The sequence below is a fragment of the Phodopus roborovskii genome, unplaced genomic scaffold, assembly GCF_943737965.1.
Source record: "Phodopus roborovskii unplaced genomic scaffold, PHOROB, whole genome shotgun sequence".
Taxonomy (NCBI): Eukaryota; Metazoa; Chordata; class Mammalia; order Rodentia; family Cricetidae; genus Phodopus; species Phodopus roborovskii.
In genome coordinates this window covers 2,790,802-2,810,684 of record NW_026125264.1, presented here as the reverse complement: position 1 = coordinate 2,810,684, position 19,883 = coordinate 2,790,802, and the positions used below count along the sequence as shown (strand labels likewise).

Below are 19,883 nucleotides of genomic sequence, written 5' to 3'. Positions count from 1 at the left end.
ACTCACAGAGATCCGCCTGCCTCTGCCTCTGGAGTGCTGGGATTAAAGGTGAGCACCAGCAACACCCAGCTGGAAGCATTTTATTAATTAATGTTCCCTCCTTTCAGATAACTCTAACTTGTGTCAAGTTGATATAATAGTCAGCACACAGACTGAGCAGGATATGTATGTATGTATGTATGTATTTATATGACAACAGTTAATGAAAAAAGAGGCCATAAATCTGAAAGGGGAGGTAGATATGGGAGATTTTGGAGGGAGGAAAGAGAAGGGGAAATAATGTAATTATAATGTCAGAAATAAATAAATCTAGAGCCATGTGAATATAGTGACACCTAGTTTAACTTGGAAGACACATTAGCTGATTGATAAAGGAGATTAGGATAGAACCAGGGGTTACTTATTGGCTTAAAAGTCTTGGGACCTGTTCTTTCAAAACCTTAATAAACATCAAATCTAGAAAAAAAAAAAAATCTTAAAAAAAAAAACCTGTTGTCTACAATGTTGTGTTCAAGATCTAGCAGAGCTTATGTGAAAACTGGGCTTGGAGCAGACCTCTTATATTGTGCTTGGTTTTTTGGTGTTTTCTTTTGTTGTTGTTGTTTTTGGTTGTTTGTTTTTAGAGAGAAAGTTTCTCTTTGTAGCTTTGGCTGTCCTAGAACTTGCTCTGTAGACCAGGCTTGCCTTGAACTTGTAGACTCCGGTCTCTACCTCCCCAGTGCTGGGATTAAATGTTTGCATCATCACTGTTCTGATTTTTTTTTTTTTTTTTTTTTTTTAAGGAGTGGTTGGTACTCTTAACTGTAGAGCCATCTCTATAGCCAGTTTTTTGTTTGTTTTTGTGTTTTAGACAGGGTCCAATTTAGTTTATGCTTAACTCAAACTCGCTGAGGATGACCTTTGAACTCCTTATCCTCCTGACTTCACCTCCCCAATAATGGGATGGTGGGTGTCCATCCTGACTTAAGGCAAAGTTTTTTAAAAACATTTTTATTACTTATTTTTTTTTAATTGTTTATGTATATACCTGTGTGTCTTGTGAGTGTATGCTATGTATGTGTGGGTGGTAGTGGAGGTTAGAAGAGGGAGTGGATCCTGGAGTTAGAGGTGGTTGTGTGAGCCACCTGATGTGGGTGCTGGGAATTGAACTCAGATCCTCTGAGTTAACCTCTCCAGCGCCACTCCCCCCCAGTTATTTATTTATTTTATGTGTGCATGTGATTTATTTGCATGAATATCTAGACATCATTTGTATGGCTGGTGCTCCCGTGTCCAATTTTATCAGCAGAGCATCACCAGGAGCAATGATGATCCTAAGTCAACATTCTAGAACTATTGAGCTGTTCACGTTTATAGTCATCATTATCCTTTATTTGAGATGAAGTTGTACTCTGTGCCTGGTCTTGAGTTGTTCTTAAAGCCTGGATTTGTTGCTGCCTCTTTAGAATTATGCCCTTGAGTTTTGCTTCCATTCAAAATTAGTGATCCAGCCAGGCCTAGTGGTGCATGACTTTACTTCTAGCACCGGGAAGGCAGAGGCAGGTGAATGAATGTCTTGTGAGTTAAAGGCTGCCCGGTCTACAGAGTGAGTTCCAGGCCAGCCAGGGGTACAGAGAGAGACCTTATTAAAACATCTCACTAAAAACAGATGAAAAGTTAATGACCCACGGTCAGGTAGGCTTTTGTGTCGATCAGTTTGAGGGTATATGTGGAGAGAGCTAAGTTAGGCTTCTGCCTGATCTGATGCAGACCCAGCAGCCCATGCCTTTTTGTGTGTGTGGTTTTATCTTTCCTTTCCCCTTCCCTTTGCATTGTAAGAAAACTTGCTCTTGATTGGTGGGCAAAGCTCCATATGTACTATTGCATAAACAATCTCCTAAGTGCCATGTTTCTTTTAAAAAGAAACATGATGACATGTATGATATATGATGTAACCTTGCTGAGTCCTGGCTCCGACTTGTGCTGTGTATGTGGCTGGTGGTAGAGCACATTTAGTTTGCTGAACAGCTTTTCTCTTCACAGGCCCGAGTGACTAAAGGCTGCACCATCGTTAAACCTTTCAATCTGTCCAAAGGAAAGAAAAGAACATTTGAGGAAGCAGCTTCTACATATGTGCCCATTGCACAGCAGGTTGAAGCCTTCCACAAACGAACCCCTAACAGATATCATCTGAGGAATAAGAAGGAAGAGAGTAAGTTTCCTCGCAGTACCTTGCTGGCCAGCACCTCTTCCCCAGGCCCTGGCACAGCAGTGGTGATTGTTCACAGGGCAGCAGGAGAGTGAGGTGAATGGGCGGAAATGCTGATGAATTTGTATAGATTTGGTGGTGAACAGATAAAAGGATTTTAGTTGTTTCTGTCTTTATGAGAGTAATTTCTACAAGAAGATAAAGTTTACAGATTGAAGCCAGGCAGTGGTGATGCACGCCTTTAATCCCAGCACTTGGGAGGCAAAGGCAGGCGAATCTGTGTGAGGGAGAGGGAGAGAGAGAGAATAATGTAAGACATCTTACCAGAAGATATGGCTAACTGGGTTGGGGTATGCTTGTAATTCCAGCATTTGAGAGGCTGGGGCTCAAGGCCAGCTTGGTCTAAATAGTGATTTCAAGGCAGCTTGGGCTACAAAGGACCCAGACTCAGACTCAAAACAACAATAAATATGGCTAGTATTTTGGGTAAAGCATGTGTTTTTGAGCTACCTAAAAGTTCCCTCTCAGTAGGCCTTTTAGGTAGCCACATGAGTTACTTTAAATGTAGTATTTCTCAGTTTTCTTTTTGTAGTGCTGGGGATCCAGCCTAAGGCCTTGCACATGCTAGACAAGCACTCTACCAGCCAACTACATTCTCAACCCTAACTACAGTGTTTAAGATTGCTACTATAGTCTGACATTTTATATTAGGAAGATAGTGAATGTTTTTATCTTCATGGAATTAAGTTCTTACTTAGCCAAGATTCATAGTCAGATTCAATTTCAAAAAAGAATCTAGTAAATGAATTAGATAATTTTTCTCACTGTTATATAAGGTCTAGATAGAAGAATTCATTTTAAGTAATTATGAAAATTGTCAGGTTTGTTACTGGCCAGGGAATTCAATATCCTCTGTGAGCAGTGGTAATGCTCTAAATCAGTGGTTCTCAACCTAGGGTTGACCACTTTGGGGGTCAAATGACCCTTTTACAGAGTCACCCAAGATCATTGGAAAACAACACAGATGTTTTCATAAGAGCTAATAACGGTAGCAAAATTACAGTTATGAAGTAGCAACAAAAATAATTGTATAATAATGTATAGTGCATGCGGAACTATGCATTAGGATTGCAGCATTAGGAAGGTTGAGAACTGCTGCTCTCAATACTGCTGTGTTGGCATGGTTGCTCTTGTTCTCGTCTCCCTCGAACTTCCCCAGTTGACTTTGCTCTGTCTGCTTTGCCTCCCTGTTTGGTGTAGCTGTATAGTGAGATGAGTTTGAAAGTTGAAATGTAGCCTAGGTTGGGCATCAACTATTGATCCTTCCTGCCTCACCTTCCTAAATGCTGGAGTTGCAGGCATTTGCCACCATACCTGGCTTTGCCATTGACTTGTGGTGGCCTGCATGTTTTGATCTGAATGTTTGTTGTGAAATTCATAAAGTCGGGAATTACTCATTGGTTTGTAAAGGTTTGATGTCTTAAAACTGTAATAAAAACATTGTCAACAATAAGCAAAAAAAAAAAAAAAAATTGGTGTTATCAATAGAAATTAGTGCAGAGATGACAGAAGAATTTACCCTTCGGTAAGAATGGTAGGAGGAAAGGAGGGAACATTCGTAGGTTGCATAGCGTAAGCTGAGTTGAGTGCACAAAGCCAGTCACTCCTCTTTGTCCATTTTCTATCTGGTTGGATCAGCACTTACAGGAAAACTGGATCTTGGGGAGCTAAGCAAATGTCTGTGATTCTGCTTTACAGACTTGTTACCCTCCAGATCTGTGACCAAGATCTCAAAAGATCCCCAGACTCCCATACTGCAAACCAAATACCGTGCGAGGCTTGTGACCTGCAAAAGTACAGCAGAACAAGAGGCTGAGGAGCTTGAGAAACTTCAGCAGTAAGTCCCACTGGCATGTGTGAGAAGGGCTAGTAAAGCCTGTCTGTTTGCTTTCCGCCATGTAGGGACAGTGGTTGTTCTTTTCCTTCTCATGGTGGCTCTATAGGCTGCGTTCCTGTCTCTGACTGAAAGTGGGAATATGGAGGTGCCCTGGAGCATGAGCTGATTAAAATGCAATGCAGAAGTGGGGGTGGCAGAACTTAATTTTGGATTCCAATTGAGGACTAAGGTTAGTTTAGGTAGACCTTACCTCTTCCTGACCATCAAAGGAGTTTTACAGCTTTACCCTTGGAAAAGGCTGGAACTTAGTGTAGTCAACACTGAAACTTGTCTGCCCAGATCTTCCCTGATCATTGTGGTATTGGGGTGAAACCCAGGGCTTTTGTGCATGTAAGGCAAACACTGTACTATTGAGCTACACGCCAGCCAGCCCTTTGCCTTAGACAGAATTGATGGGATTACAGACCATGTCACCAGCCTTGGGCCTATCTTTTTTTTTTTTTGGACAAGGTTTCATGTAACCCTAGCTGGCCTTGAAGTTGCTATTAGCCAAAGATGACTTTAATTTTTAAAAATAATGTATTTAACTTTATTTTATGTGCATTAGTGTGACAATGTCAGGTTCCCCGGAATTGGAGTTATGGACTGTTGTGAGTTGCTATGTGTGTGATGGGAATTGGACCTGGGTCCTCTGGAAGAGCAGCCAGTGCTCTTAACCACTGAGCCATCTCTCCAGCCCCAACTTTGTTTATTTTTTAATTTTATTGTATATTTATGGGAGTTTTGACTTCATGTAGCACCTACACCACTGGTGCCCAAGAAATCCAGATGAAGATGTCTAAATCCTCTGGAATTGGAGATGGTTACAGATGGTTGTTTGCTGTGGGTGCTAGGAACTGAGGCTTTTTGGAGTAACAGCCAGTGCCTTTAACATCCAAGCCAGATCTCCAGCCCCAAACTAGAGTTTCTGGTCTCTAGTCTCTACCTCCTGAATGCTAGGACCACAGGTGTTTGCCATCATGGAGCCCCACGCCTCCAAATTCCCAGCTGCCTCTTTACTCTTTTCAGGAGGAGAGGTTTTGCTGTACATAGTGGATGTCTTATCACTTATTTATAAACTTTTGTTCTACTTTGTGTAGTTTTTCTTTAATTTAAAAAGGCTTTTGTATTATCTAAATTCCCTCCTTACAGATACAAATTCAAAGCCCGAGAACTTGATCCCAGAATTTTTGAAAGTGGCCCCATCTTGCCCAAGAGACCTCCTGCTAAACCTCCCACTCAGCCTGTTGGTTTTGATTTGGAAATTGAGAAACGAATTCAAGAGCGAGAGTCCAAGAAAAAATCAGAGGATGAACACTTTGAGTTTCATTCCAGACCTTGCCCAACTAAGATCCTGGAAGATGTTGTGGTAAGAATACTTGAGGTGTGGGTGCTGGCACTTGATAGAAATCTGCCCATTCACAAATGTTAAGGTGGTGCTGGGAACAGGATGTCATTGTATCAGGTTGAAAATGACAAAAAGATCCAGCTGAATTGGATTTTAGTTTTAGGACTTCAAGTCTAGTGAGAGTCAATGGGTGGGTATTTGATATTATTTAATAGACTCACAGGAGGATGTATTCAGAAGAGAGATGTAATTTTTTGGTTTTTGTTTTGTTTTGTTTTGGGTTTTCAAGGCAGATTTTCTCTATGTAACAGCCTTGACTGTCCTGAAACTCACTCTGTAGACCAGGCTGGCCTCAAACTCACAGAGATCCACCTGCCTCTGCCTCCCAGAGTGCTGGGATTAAAAACGTGTACCTCCCACAAGTAGGAGAAAAGTGCTAGGGAGTGCTTTGTGGAGGAGGCAAACTTTGTAGTTTGATGTGTAGTAGAGGTGACATCCTTGTATTGTCATTGTCATTGTGTTGCTGGGGTGGCTGACACATGTCCCTTTTCATATGGAGTTATGGAACCTTGCATGGATGCCCAAGATCTGTAAATAAATGCTCAAGTCTCATAAAATATAAACTAGTACACCATCCATCATTTAAATGATTAATCCTTGTTCTTCAAGATGGAGTCTTGGCTTTGTTGGTCAGGCTTGTCTTAAACTTCTAGGATTCAGAGATGGCCTTGTGTCAGCCTCCTGGTAGCCGGGACTGCAGAAATCATGCCATTGTTCTGGCTTACTGTGTGTCGCCTTTCCTTTTGCTTGAGTCAGCCAGGAGTGAAATTGGTATATTACTTCTGGGCATTGTTCTCTTTATTCCATTTCCTTCGCTACACCAAAAGGAGCCTCAAGTTGTACTTGCAAGGCTTTATAAAAATTGTGATTGTACCTAGAAATAATCATCATTTCTTCTTTAACTGAAAGCTTTCTTTTTCTTTTATGTGACACCTCCTCTTCCCCCAGAATGTGTGCGTGCGTGCGTGCTTTGTTTTGGCTTGGTTTGGTTTGGTTTGGTTTGGTTTTTGGGTTTTCGAGACAGTTTCTGTATGTAAAAGCCTTGACAGTCCTGGAACTGCTTGTGGAGACCAGGCTGGCCCAGAACTCTCAGAAATCCACTATCCTTTGCCTCTCACATGCTGGGATTAAAGGCATGTGCCACCACACTGGCTTAGATGTATTATTTTCAATTTCATTTTTTCAGGAAACTCATTTTTAAAAAGGGTTTGTGGCTTGTCCATAAAAACCTTTTAAAAAGAGCTGGGCGGTGGTGGCTCACACCTTTAATCCCAGCACCCAGGAGGCAGAGGCAGGTGGATCTCTATGAGTTCAAGGCCAGCCTGGTCTACAGAGCTAGTTCCTGGACAGCCTGGACTGCTTCACAGATAAACCCTGTCTTGAAGAACCAACCAACCAACCAAAAACAACAACAACAAAAAAAAACCTTTAGAAAGTTTATTGTAGAACCAAGATGAAGCTTCTTAACCTTTAGGCCTAGAGTTCTGAAGCAAAACTGAAGAGCCTGTCTCTCAGAGCCTGCTGCAGTGGGTCTGCTGCTTCCTTCTAGCTTCCCCAAGTGACAAAACTGTTCCTGTGTGCCCTTACAGTGCTGCGGGACAGACAGTGAGCATGCTGTGCTGCTCGTGGTACAAAGAGGAACTATTAAAGCCCCTGAGAAGTGGCCATGCAGACGGTTTGCTGAGGGAACCAATCCTTGTAATTTGGGAAAGGAAAAGTTGTGTAAGAAATTAGAGAAGGGGATTTTCTTTTCTTTGTTTCACACCTGTGATTGACAGGTGGTAAAGACAGCAAAATGATGGGCCTGAGTAGCAGAGAGCATGGGGCACAGGTAGTGTGATGGCAGCCTGCGCATGGTGTGCATTGGGAGCTGGCTGCTGATACCTGCTGGTGGCTGGCTTGAAGTGTGGGCAAAGCTAGGAGGCAGACTCCTCTTCTGTTTTAGGTGTAGCTCAGGGACAGCAGCAGGCTGTCTAGGTTCTTTTTGGTTTTGTGTGTTTTTTGCACATGTGTTGGAATGATGTTACCAGTGAGATCAGATCCCGAGAGTACGGAGACAGGCCTGAGAGCTCATCGCGGGGCCCTTGGGACATTTCCTGTCTCATCTCCTGTCCTGCTGCCTTTTGTACATGTGCCATCTATTCATGTACACTGTCACTTCTAAACACACGTCACCTTCCCCAAACTTCCCACTAAGGGAGACCTTCCCTAATTTTAGCTGTAGCATCCACTGCATTTCTTTAGAGCATTGATGAGGATTATCATTTCATTTCATTATGTATTTCAATTACTACTTGTTTTTTGTCTCTTTTTTGTTCTATTGGAAGATAGAACAGAGAACTTGTCTGTTCATGATGTTCAGTAAGTACCTGACCTACTGACTGGTAGCACGGGCACACTAACATTAGATAGCCCTGTAAGTGACATTATAAGCTGATGTGCACCAGCTTGTATCCATAATCCATACTGGACACTGGGAGCTCAAAGATGGAAGATGACAAGCACTTGTCCTCAGAGCTAGTAGAGGCTGGTAGAACAGCACATGCTCTCACCACCAGCTCTTCCTGTAGGGAATATGTGTAAGTGTTACAGCTCAGAGGGGAGAGGTTCCCCTATACAAGTATTCTAGCTCTGAGGGGAGATGTATCCTGGTGTTTGGGAGCCAAGGATTACCACAAAGTCACACCTCACAACAAAGCTCACGCCAGAGATTTTCTGGGAGAGACAGGAGGGTGGCTGCCTCTGCTCAGTTGAGAAGCAACAAAGAACTGAGCAGGAGACTGGTTTCTTGGGGGAGGAACTTTTCAGGAGCTTGCCAGGGTGGGGAGTGTTAGGTTTTGGTGAATTTTCAAATCAGGAAGTGAGCTTGGGTCACTTACCCTACACCAAAGATTCTCAGGCTGTGGGTCATGACCCATTTGAGAGTCAAATGATGCTTTCACAGGAGTTGCCTAAGACCATTGGAAAAGACAGATATTTGCAGCAGCAACATTACTGTTTTGAAGAAGCAGTAGGATTATTTTTCTCATGCAGCCCTGTCTAGCCTGGAACTGACTTTGTAGACTCGGCTGGCTTTGAACTCACAGAGATCTGTCTGCCTCTGCCTCCCAAGTGTTGGGATTAAAGTTGTACACCAGTATACCTGCTAACCATAACTTTTTAAAATCTATTTATTATATATACAGCGTTCTGCCTGCAGGTCAGAAGAGGGCACCAGACCTCATCACAGATGGTTGTGAGTCACTATGTGGTTGCTGGGAATTGATCTCAGGACCTCTGAAGAGCAATGTCTCAGTGTTCTTAACCACTGAGACATCTCTCTGGCCCTAACCATAACTTTTAATGTTTTTTTGTATTTATTTATTTGTTTGTTTGTTTGCTTGCTTGGTGTGTGTGTGCACTTGTGAAGGTCAGAGGACAGTTTGGGGCAGTAAGTTCTTTCCTATCACGTGGATTCCAAGAGTGGAACTCTCTGGTCACCAGGCTTGGCAGCAAGCACATTTACCCACTCAACCATCTCACTGCCTCCCCAAAGGTGATTTCTTTTTTCTTGAAAGGTTTGTTTTATTTATATATGTGTACCTTGGAGGTCAGAAAGGATGGTGTGGCTCCTTGGAGTTACAGGTATTTGTAAACAAACTACTGATATGGGTGCTGAACTCTAAGTAAGTGCAGGTCCTTTGATAGAGCAGTTGAGTGCTCTAAACCACTGAGCCATCTCTCCAGCCCTCAAAGATCTTTTCCTTTCTTACATTGTGAGAACTGTGTGGCTGCTGGTTAGGGTTTCTTTGCTTCTCTTCATACTGCACTCACTGCATCCCTTGGTTAGATGCAGAGAAGGTGAGAAACTGAAAGGAGGGGGTATTTCAGAACCAAACGAGTCTTTCGGTATTGAATTGCTAGGAGGCTGTTGATGTGCCTGCACGCAGGTGGGAAGCCCGGGTGGGCTAGAGCAGAGCCCTGTCTTCTTCCCAGGCTTTCTTCCCCTTTCACAAGATCCTAGTGCAGTTCGCCACGAAATGGTGCTATCCATCTGTCCAGGGCAAAGCAGAATGGCAGGTTTTGTTGTAGTAAGAGTGTAACTTCAGTTCCAGGAGACCCAAAACCCATGGCAAAACACTAGTGCACATTAAAAAAAACTTAAAAGTAATCACAATGACAGCGGACTGGATTTCCTGTGCTAGTGATAACAGTCTTTGGAAAAGAGTACGCCTGGGGCTAGAAGGGTAACTCAGCAGTTCAGAACACCATGGCTCTTGGAGGACCTGGGTGGATTCCCAGCACCCGCCGAGTGGTACACCGCTCCAGTGGCTCCAGTCCCAGGGTGTCCAGTCTCTTCTGATCTTCTCTGGTACCAGGCATGCACATGGTGCACATACATACATAGAGACAAATACCTCATACACATAAAATAAAAAATAAGTACAATGAACCTTGCATGCACAGCCAACTATAATTCTGTGTTCTGTATCTGTGAATTCAACTAACCATGGATGGATGGAAAATATGTAGGAAAAACTATGTTTGTACTGATCATGTACAAACTTCTTTCCTTGGCTAATATTCCCTATATAGTATAATAAATTCATATAGTAAAATCATAATATGATAGGATAAATATATTCAACACATTTTCATCATGTTAGGTATTATGATTAATGTACCACTGACCTAGAATATGTGCATGTGCAAATACTATACACATCTGTCAGCTTTGGTTCCCACGAGTCGGGCTGCCATGGCGATCATAGTAGAGGCCTTTGTTGTCTTTGCATATGAAAGTTTTGAAGGCATTTTAATTTCCCTCTTGTGTGTGTGTGTTGTTTATATGAGAGTGTTAGTCCTTGCATATTCATGTAGAGATCCAAGGACAACTTTGGGAGTCAGTTCCCTCCTTCACCACAGGTTATGGGATCAAATACAGGTCAGGCTTGTCAGCAAGTGCCTGGGTTTGGGTTTTTTCTTCCTAGCCTGGGTTTTAGTATTTCGAGTAGTGTACTGGAAATTGAAATTGTTCGGAGATGTCTAATTGAGTTATGTGCTCCTCCTAGGGTGTTCCTGAAAAGAAGGTAATTCCAGCCACTGTCCCCAAGTCGCCAGTTTTTGCCTTGAAGAACAGGATCCGAGTACCCACCAAAGAAGAGGTAACTCCCTGGGAGGAGGGTCTTGCCTTTTCCTTCTGGGTCATCAATCTGAGTCTTAACCCCTCTTCACAATTAACAGGGCCCAACACAATCAGGTCTTGTTTGGAGCTGTCTGTGAGAATGATATGAATGTTCAATCATCTGTTTTATTCCTCTGAGAGCAATTGGGAAGGTGTGACTCTTGGCTTTCAATCTATGAAAACAGCAGGGCATTAGAGGCTTGTTGTCTTTGTAACATGGTCAAGAGTTCCCTAAGTTTTTGTCAATCTTCAGTGAGGGACTCTTAAGACTTAGACTAAGCAGTTACATTGTCTCGTCCTTGATACCCAAGGGTCACAAAGGTGATTGAGGGTGGCGATTCCTGGGACTGTAAATGAACTGTCATTGATCATGCTAGCTTCTTATTACATCTTCTGTTTTATCTATAAATATCCAGAGTTAGGGTCATTTTATAGCAGACCTCAGCATAAACCTTTTTATAGATTCAGTTGAAACTAAAATACATGGTAATCTTATGTTACTAGCTTGAACCCAAACAACTAACTTGGTCCTATTCTGGGTTTGGCAACCATTAATTTCAGTCACATGTGTTAGTGGAGTCTAGCATCTGAGTCAGAGTCTAAGGTGTAAGTACGCTTACTTAGTACCTCCTTTTGCTCTTGATTTTGTCTGTCTGATTTCACTAGTTATTCCAACATTCCTGTGAGGAACTTGAGATTTTAAAAGAGTAATTGTGTTAGTCACACAAATGCTTTTATATTGCTTTGACCCTTGATGTAGTAGCTGAATTGGCATTGTCCATCTTTGGTAGAAAAAAGGAAGCTAGTCTTCCTTAGTACCTAAGGCATTGGGACCTTGTGTTAATTAGTGGCTTCTCTCATAGTTGCCTTCCGAGTTCACAGTCTGGGTGGGTGGGTGGGGAGACATGGAGAGCCTTGTTCCTAAACTGTAGTTTCTCTCTTAGGAAGAGGATAAACCAGCCGTGATACGAGCTCAACCTGTGCCACATTATGGGGTGCCTTATAAGCCCCATATTCCAGAGGCAAGAAACGTGGAGGTGTGCCCTTTCTCCTTTGACACCCGGGACAAAGAACGCCAGTTGCAGAAGGAGAAGAAAATAAAAGAAATGCAGAAAGGGGAGGTAGGGGTTCATTTCTGTAATTTGCAAAATACTATTCTTTGATCCCTCAAAGGGACCCCCCCCCCGTTTGTTTGTTTGTTTGTTTGTTTGTTTGTTTTGAGTCAGTGTCTTGCTATGTAGACCAGACTGGCTTTGAATCTGTGGTTGTTCCCCTGCCTCTGCTTTCCAAGTACTGGGATTACAGGCATGTATCACCACACCTCACTTAGGAAACTTTTATATAAAGTTATTAAATATATAAAAACCTAATTTTTAATAAAAACCTGTATACCTTTTATAGAAAATTACTATTAAATTATTGCTTTCCACCAATGCCTGCAGGATCCCCTATGAAATATGTAGTGGGTGAGTAACTTAATCTGCCTGACACAAGGAGGCTAATGACTGCCAGTTTTGGAAGTATTAGACAGAAAACCTAGGTTTTGGGGGGAACTAAAAAGATTCATTGCATTGCTAGCAATGGACTGACTTACCTTGCTGTCTTTCAGGTTCATACGCAGGAGCAAATACTGCTTTATCTCTGTCTCAGTTTGCTTTCTATTGCTGTGACTTAATACTAGGACCAAAAGCAACTTGGGAAGAAGGTTCTTGTTTGGCCATGTTTTCTCAGTTGAAGTTTCCTCTTCCCAGATAATCCCAAGGCTTGTGTCAGGCTGACAAAATTCTTACCAGCATGCTGGCTGAGAGGCTTTTTTTTTTTGTTCTATTTGCCTTTTGAGATATTGTCTCTCTATGTAGTGTAGGAAGGGTGTTGATCTGATCCCCTTTCATCAGCTCCTGGAGGTCTGGGCTTATAGGTGTGCATTGCCAGGTCTGGTAAGAGTTCCTTATAAGTTTTTGTGACCAATCTATTTTATTCAGAGACTTGAAGGCGGGGAGGCACTGAGTGGTTAACAGGATTCGATGTCTGTGGGATAGGCTTTCCTGGTTTCCCCATTGACCACAGTTCCTTATGAAACTCTGTTTGTTTTCCCATCAGGTACCCAAGTTCAAGGCACTTCCTCTCCCCCAGTTTGACACCATTAACTTGCCAGAGAAAAAGATAAAGAATGTGACTCAAGCTGAGCCTTTCTCCCTGGAGACAGACAAGAGAGGTGCCTTTAAAGCTGAGGTGTGGAAGCACCAGGTAGGAAGAGGGGAGCAGCTGAAAGGTTGGCTGGCTGATTGATGGGTGTGTAGGTGAGTGGGCAGGCCTATAGGTGGATCCACTATCTACACCGAAGTCATCTGGGATGACTGATCTGATTATTTTAATATATTCTCTGTAAACCAGGAGTCACATCATTATCTTTAATCTAGGCTTTATAGGTTACATATGACTTCTGTCATAATTTCTTTCCCTACTTGCCCCCTATATGTATATTTGAACATGTAAAGGCTATTATTAGTTCCAGTTGCGTTTGGCCAGAAGGCTGACTTTGCTCACTTCTGCCATAGCAGTCACCAGTGATACAAGACTCCTTCTTAGTCAAGATTTTTATAACTCCTTTCTCATCTAATCTATTTATTCCCTTAAGTTGGTGCTTTGGTAAAAAAACAGAATGGGAGCATTGGCTCTCAATTAAGACAGGCTGTTTTTTCAGCATGGCCTGTGACATAATTGCTCTTTATATGGCATAATAGGCAATTAAAGGCAAAGGATGGATTATAGGTTGGTATAACTGCCATCTAGTTTTGCCACTGTCACTATTCTCTGTCTCCTCAAAACAAAAACTAACTAGGATTTAATTGAGCCTCTGGGTCTAACTACTCACCCATAGGAAACAAAGGGATATTTTATGTGCATTGGTGTGGAGGTGTCAGATTCCCTGGAACTGGAGTTATAGACAGGTATGAGCTGCCAGCACTCGGGAAGTGCTATCTTTTTTAATGAGGCAGTCCAGCACTGTATGAAACCTTGTGTGCTGCCGTCTGACAGACTTTCCTTCTAACAGCTGGAGGAGGAGCTGAAACAACAGAAGGAGGCAGCCTGCTTCAAGGCTCGTCCAAACACCGTCATCTTCCAAGAGCCTTTCGTTCCCAAGAAAGAGAAGAAATCAGGTGCTGGAGTATTTTATGTGCTTGTTGGGGTTAGGACAGAATGTCAGCCTTTGCAGGGGATGCTATGTCAACAAGAAATGCCTTACCTGAGAGGATGGCGGCTTTCTTCCCTTAGACCCAGCCTTATGCTCTTGGTGGAGCCATGGCCTCCCTTAAGTTGTTGAGTGTGTTGGGGGCAGACAGGTAGAATGGGAGTCTTGGCAGATGCGGCTGGCCTTTAGGTGACAGTCACAGACTATCCACCACTAAGAGAGAAGCAAGTGGATGAGGGAGGGGGGTGTTGGATTTCTTAGGCATTGATAACATGGCAGAAGTTAGGATCCTTCTCCTTCTGTGTTAAAATTCTGCGTGAGAGAGCAGCATGTAGTATTGAGCAAGCTATGTCACCTCACTGGGTCTTGTTTTTGTCTCCCTGACAAGGAATGACTTCTAGAGGCCTTTCTAGCTACTCAGCCATCTAAGTTTGTAATATGACTTTACACTTCTTCCTCGGTAGCTTTTGGGTGCAAGCCCTCTCTTTCCAGCTGGCCTAGTCCTGGGAGCTAGGCTTTGGAGTACTGCGTGTGCATCAACGTTGTTTCTGTTTCTATCCTCAGAGAACCTTTCTGGTTCTCTAGTTCAGGAGCCCTTTCAACTGGCTACCGAGAGGAGAGCCAAGGAGCGGCAGGAGTTGGAAAAGAAAATGGCTGAAATGGAAGCCTGGAAAATGCAGCAGTTGGAGGAAGTCAGACAACAGAAAGAGGAGGAGGAAAGGGAGGAGCTACTCAAGCTCCGGAAAGAACTGGTAATCAACTGGGCGGCATGCGAACTGACGGACCCTGTCTCTGTTGTTGTGTTTCTGGTGGAGCTGGGGCCAACTATTCCCATCCACCTGGACAGCCGCCGAGTAAAGGGGAATCAGTGTAGTCTCTCCTAGTACACATCAGCCTCTGCTGGTATTTTTACTTATTTTACTGTATTTTTCAGGTACCAGCCTATATTTTTCAGGTACCCGAGTTTGTTCCCAGTATAAATCTGTTTCTTACAGCAATTCTTAGTGAAGGCCAGTGGCGACACCTTAAGCACACTTATTACTGTATTAAATTGGCTCACTCTAAGATTGATCTTACACTTTTCATGAGGATAGCTGGCACCATGTCTCCCCAGCAGCCCTTCTTGATTGTTGCTCTTTTGCCTTTTGTTTTGAACTGATTTTGTTGAATATTGAAAGGCAATCAGATAAGTTTAAATTTTACTCTGATTTTTTTTTTTTTTTTTTTTTTTAGATATGACTGTTTTGACTACCTATATGTCTGAACCATTTGCATGTAGTGCCCATGGGAGCTAGAAAAGGGCATCAGATCTCCTTTTTAAAAAATATTGCATTTATTTCTTTAAATTTTTAAAAGATTTATTATTAATTTATGCATATGTTTTGCTTACATGTGTGATATCCACCATGTGTGTACCTGGTACCCTCAGAGGTTAGAGGAGGTTGACAGATGCCCTGGGACTAGAGTTAACATACGCTTGCGAGCCACCCTTAGCACAATTTTTTTCAATTGAATCTTTAAATTTGTTTTACATGACAGCCACAGTTTCCCCTCCTTCTGTTCCCTCCTCACACCTGCTTTTAGTCTCTCTCCACCCCCCAATCCATTACTTAGAAAGGGGCAGGCCTCCCATGGGAGTCAAGAAAGCATGGCATATCAAGTTGAGGCAGGACCAAGCTCCTCCCCCTGCATTAAGGCTGAGCGAGGTAATAGGGAATAGGTTCCAAAAAGCCAGTGCCTGGCACCATTTTTAACTTGTGACTTTTGTCTGCTATAGTTGAAAAGGGTTCTATTACTCTCCCTAGTAAGTTACACTGAGGATAAGCTTGACGTTCTTAGTGAGGTCCATTGAGCAACACTAGAAACCTTACTACTTCACTTTACTGTGCCCTCCTTCCTTAACTTTGTAGTTAGGATCTCTAAACCTTTCCAACCATTTTCCTCTAAAAGACAAAAGCAGACGACTCTGCACAGTTGTACAGCATCCTTCTTGGGGGTGACCTTGCTTTCCTCCTTTGCAGGTGCACAAGGCGAATCCAATCCGCAAGTACGCAGCGGTGGAGGTGAAGTCGAGTGAGCTGCCGCTGACTGTGCCTGTGTCTCCTAAGTTCTCCACCCGGTTCCAATAGGAGTGCTCTGCATCACACCAGCATGGAGAGAGCCCTTTCTCAGACTTGCCCACCCGTGTGTGGCAATGGACCTGTGGATGCCGGTTGTCCTGAAGATCACTTTATATAGTTTCAAAGCTAATGAGACAAAACTCATTTAGGCTTTATCAGACTTCTTGTAGTTACCTCCTTCCAGCATCAATTGGTTCTTTACTATTGGTCTTAGCTATGGCTAGAATTTCAAGTGTTTTATTGGCACAGTCTAATTATTTTCTCCTAATCCCCCCCCCTTTTTATATATATATATATATATTAAGCATAAAATAAAGGCAGTTAAATCCTGGACTGTGGTTTCAGTCATAGTGTAAATGAGAAGCAGCCAATCTGTCGGATTCATTCTTTGTTCAGATGAGTTTGTGTGTAAGGAGCCCTGTGCTGTGAGGCAAGGGAGCCTCCTTAACGGCTCAAGGAAGACGACTACACAGACTCAGGGACACCTTCAGACAAAGCTGCTGTTGGACATTCTCTCCTGTTGGTGTTGACCATGGAATTGTACAGGCTACATTTTCCAACCTGACTTGGAATAACATTGTTTTAAAGGTCACAAAGATTTATTTGGCTCACTGTTTTCTGGGAATGCAGTCCATCTTCCTGGCAGGGATGGAAAGGTTGTTGTACCTATGGGTTTCCTCATCCTCCAAGGAAGTGACTCCAGACTGCAAAGCAAAAGGTTTTTATTACTAAGAACCAAACCGGCTAGGACCTCACTCTATCGGAAGAATAAGGCGCCTGCTTACAATTGCGAAGCCTTTTAAAAGGGAAAGGGAGGCTTCAGACTGCTAGTCTCAGCCCATTGGGTTTCCAAGGTTACAAAGATTATAGAGTACAAAGTTTATAGAGTTTATAGAGTACAAAGATTATAGAGTACAGGATTGCTTCATGGATCTGCAAGGTTAGGGGGTTTCTTTCTCTAGGACCGGCTGGCTCAATGTCTTGTCCTTAAGATAATGGGGAGCCGGGAGAATGTACTCTCCAGTCAGGGAGTTATCTGTATCTATTGGCAGAAGCACTTGTTCTTTCTAGTTTTCCCTTCTTGCCATGAGTCCCGTATCTTTTAGTTATTAATTTTCCCTCACAGAGGTGATGCAGTTCAACCTGTGGCAGGTTCTTATAGCTCCCTTTGACCAGAAAGCACAACTCAGGCTGGAAGTTAAGACCAGTCTGCAACCTCCATGGGCCTGTCCATCTTGGTTTACATTCCCTGGCTGGACCTCATAGACAAAGGTTCTACAGCCTTCCAAAGCAATGCCAGGCTTGGGACCAAGAAACACACCAGCCTACAGGAGCATTTTACATCCAAACCATGGTATTCAACCTGTGGCCCTATAGGCTCTGGCTCTTGCTTAGTGAAAATACATGTACTTCACCTTCCAAAGTTTCCATAGTATCTTTTTTTCTTCCAGAGATCTGTTGACTTTATTTTATGTGGCAGTTTTACATGCATGTAAGTATGTATGTATGTGGAATTCTTGCATACTTGTGCAGTGGGCGTTTGAGGAGTCCAGATGCCCTGGGACTGGAGTTACAGATGGTTGTGAGCCACCATTTGGGGCCTGGGAGCTAATCCCAAGTCCTCTGTGAGAGGCATTCATTTTGTGGCCAGTAGAGTTCTCAACATTGTATATGACACTTAGCCTGTTTTTATACTCTTTTGTTATTGTTGCTCATGCAATGACCACTTTTAAATTTGTTTTATACAAGCCTTTGTAAATTTAGGCAGAGAGGACAAGCAGACAATGTTTTTTACAGTATGATGTGTGCTCTTGGTCCTCCTGAGAAATCCAGAGAAGAGCAAAAGCAACCGATAACGCTTCTTTGTACTTTAGTCAGGGAGATGGTCAATGGGCACATGCCTGCGCTTTCTGTCCCTGACAGAGTACCCTGGCAGCAGGGGAGCCAGTGACATTTTCATGAGGCTATTGGGGAGGGGCTTCCAGGAAGGGACCAATTGTAGCTTGCAGTGGTGGTGGTGAGCATGGTTGGAATGTGAGTGCTTTCATTTAAATGTGCCCTGGGAGACCAAAAGACCCCCTGGAGCTGGAGTGGCAACACAGTTGAGCCTTCTTGGCATGGGTCCTTCACCAGAGCAGTGCCTGCTGCTAAGTGGGGCCGCGCCTCCAGCCCCTCTGTTGCAAACAGATTGGATGCAGAGACTAAGCAAAACAAAGCAAGGCCTATTCTAGGTGGCTTGCCGGGAATCCAGTTTTACCACAGCCCCTGAATTTCGTTGTCAATTCTTGGAGCTTTTCATTTTTTTCCTGGTTACTTGGTGTTTGCACTCCACATGTCTGGATCCCCTCTCCAGGCCTGCCCTCTGTCGTACTTCTCTGCTGTGTCATTGGTGCTGGGGCCAGCTGGGCACATTAGGCATGTTCTCATGATCCTGGAAAGGCACTGTGTTGGTGGGGGTGACCTGGTTGATCATGGGGACATAACTTGGTGCAAGGGCGAATGGGACAGGATTGGAGTGAGCTCTGGGCCTTCACCAGGCATTCTGAGGAAGGTAGAGACTGGCTCCTGGCCTTGTTGTTCCCTTCATCTTTCCACACTCAGAGGAACTTGGAAACTTTTCTGAACAAAGAACATGCCCTGAGATAAAACTTCACATGTTTGAGCATGCACAGAGGCTGGTGGGTCACTGAGTTGAAGGCCAGCCATGTCTAATACTGAGTTCCATGACAGCCAAGGTGAGGCCCTATTTCAAGAAACCAAATAAATGAAAGAATGTATACGTTTGCTCATTTTACACATTGAAAGGTTTATTGTGACTGTAGCTGTGTATATACGAGTGAGGTGTGTAGGCCAGAGCCTGTGGGAACCGGAATCTCAGGGGGATAGAACTCAGCCTTCTGGCCCTGACTTTTATTTTGATCTTGGTACCTTTTCTCTTTTATTAGTTTCCATTTAAACTTAAGTCTAATAATACAATTTTAAAAGAGTTTACTGGATTTTACTAAGAAGTCTGGCTACCATTTTGCCGGACAGTTTTACCAAAGTGCCAGCATCTGACCTGGCTGGAATTCTGTTTGGGGAGCACATCTCAAGGTTGTTTTCACTCCATGTGGCTTTCCATTGCATGCATCTGTGCTAACTCAGGTAAGGCCACTGTCACTCATCCTTCAGCCCCGTATGGACAGCCCTGGGCTGTAGCTTGGCTGCCGTTTTGATTGCTGTCTGCTCCTTCCAGGTTCCTTTCCATGGAATCTCTGTCCCTCGGAAGCAGAGCTGAGTGGTAGGCAGACTGTAGTGGGTATTGCTCCCTAGAGTGTTTCAGAGAGGAGCCCTGAACACAAACAATCGTACAGAAGGGCTGTGACTCAGGCCCGAAGCTCAGTGCCATAGGAGCAGGGCATTTGGTTGTTGAAAAGTCAGTGTAACAGAAGTACTGCTCCTTGCCAGCCAAACAATACGTGCTACATAGAACGTGCAGCTGCCTTTCCTCACCTCTTAGGAGCGACCCATCCATGCTGTGCTTCCTTGAAATGTTCCTGTATGTGCATGTTCATCAAGCATTGGCCATGTAAACTTAGCAGGGAGGGCTAGAAACTGAACTTGGTCCCTAGTACATACTAGGCAAGTGTTCTACCACTGAGCTATATCTCCAGCCCTTTTTAAAAAAAGAAAAAAAAAAAAAAAAAAAAAAAAAAAAGACAGCTGGGCAGTGGTGGCACACACCTTTAGTCCCAGCACTCAAGAGGCAGAGGCAGGTGGATCTCTGAGTTCAAGGCCAGGACAGGCTCCAAAGCAATACAGAGAAACCCTGTCTACAAAAACAAAAACAAAACAAAAAACAAAATAAAACAAAAAAGACTATATGTTCTTGGAC

At 43.4% G+C, this 19,883-nt stretch overlaps 1 protein-coding gene across 3 annotated transcripts in view; it reads left to right on the top strand.

The window, feature by feature from the left end:
- Positions 1–16,302, top strand: part of Tpx2 (TPX2 microtubule nucleation factor) — a 46,411-nt gene extending 30,109 nt beyond the window's left edge. For all 3 annotated transcript variants that reach the window (XM_051193137.1, XM_051193118.1, XM_051193128.1), the window contains 9 exons: positions 2,023–2,191; positions 3,947–4,085; positions 5,277–5,493; positions 10,584–10,676; positions 11,641–11,817; positions 12,797–12,943; positions 13,752–13,857; positions 14,454–14,641; positions 15,911–16,302. In XM_051193137.1, the coding sequence (XP_051049094.1) occupies positions 2,023–2,191; positions 3,947–4,085; positions 5,277–5,493; positions 10,584–10,676; positions 11,641–11,817; positions 12,797–12,943; positions 13,752–13,857; positions 14,454–14,641; positions 15,911–16,018 (1,344 nt within the window). In that variant the 3' untranslated portion in view covers positions 16,019–16,302. The remainder of the gene's footprint in view (positions 1–2,022; positions 2,192–3,946; positions 4,086–5,276; positions 5,494–10,583; positions 10,677–11,640; positions 11,818–12,796; positions 12,944–13,751; positions 13,858–14,453; positions 14,642–15,910) is intronic.
- The last annotated feature ends 3,581 nt before the right edge of the window (positions 16,303–19,883 follow it).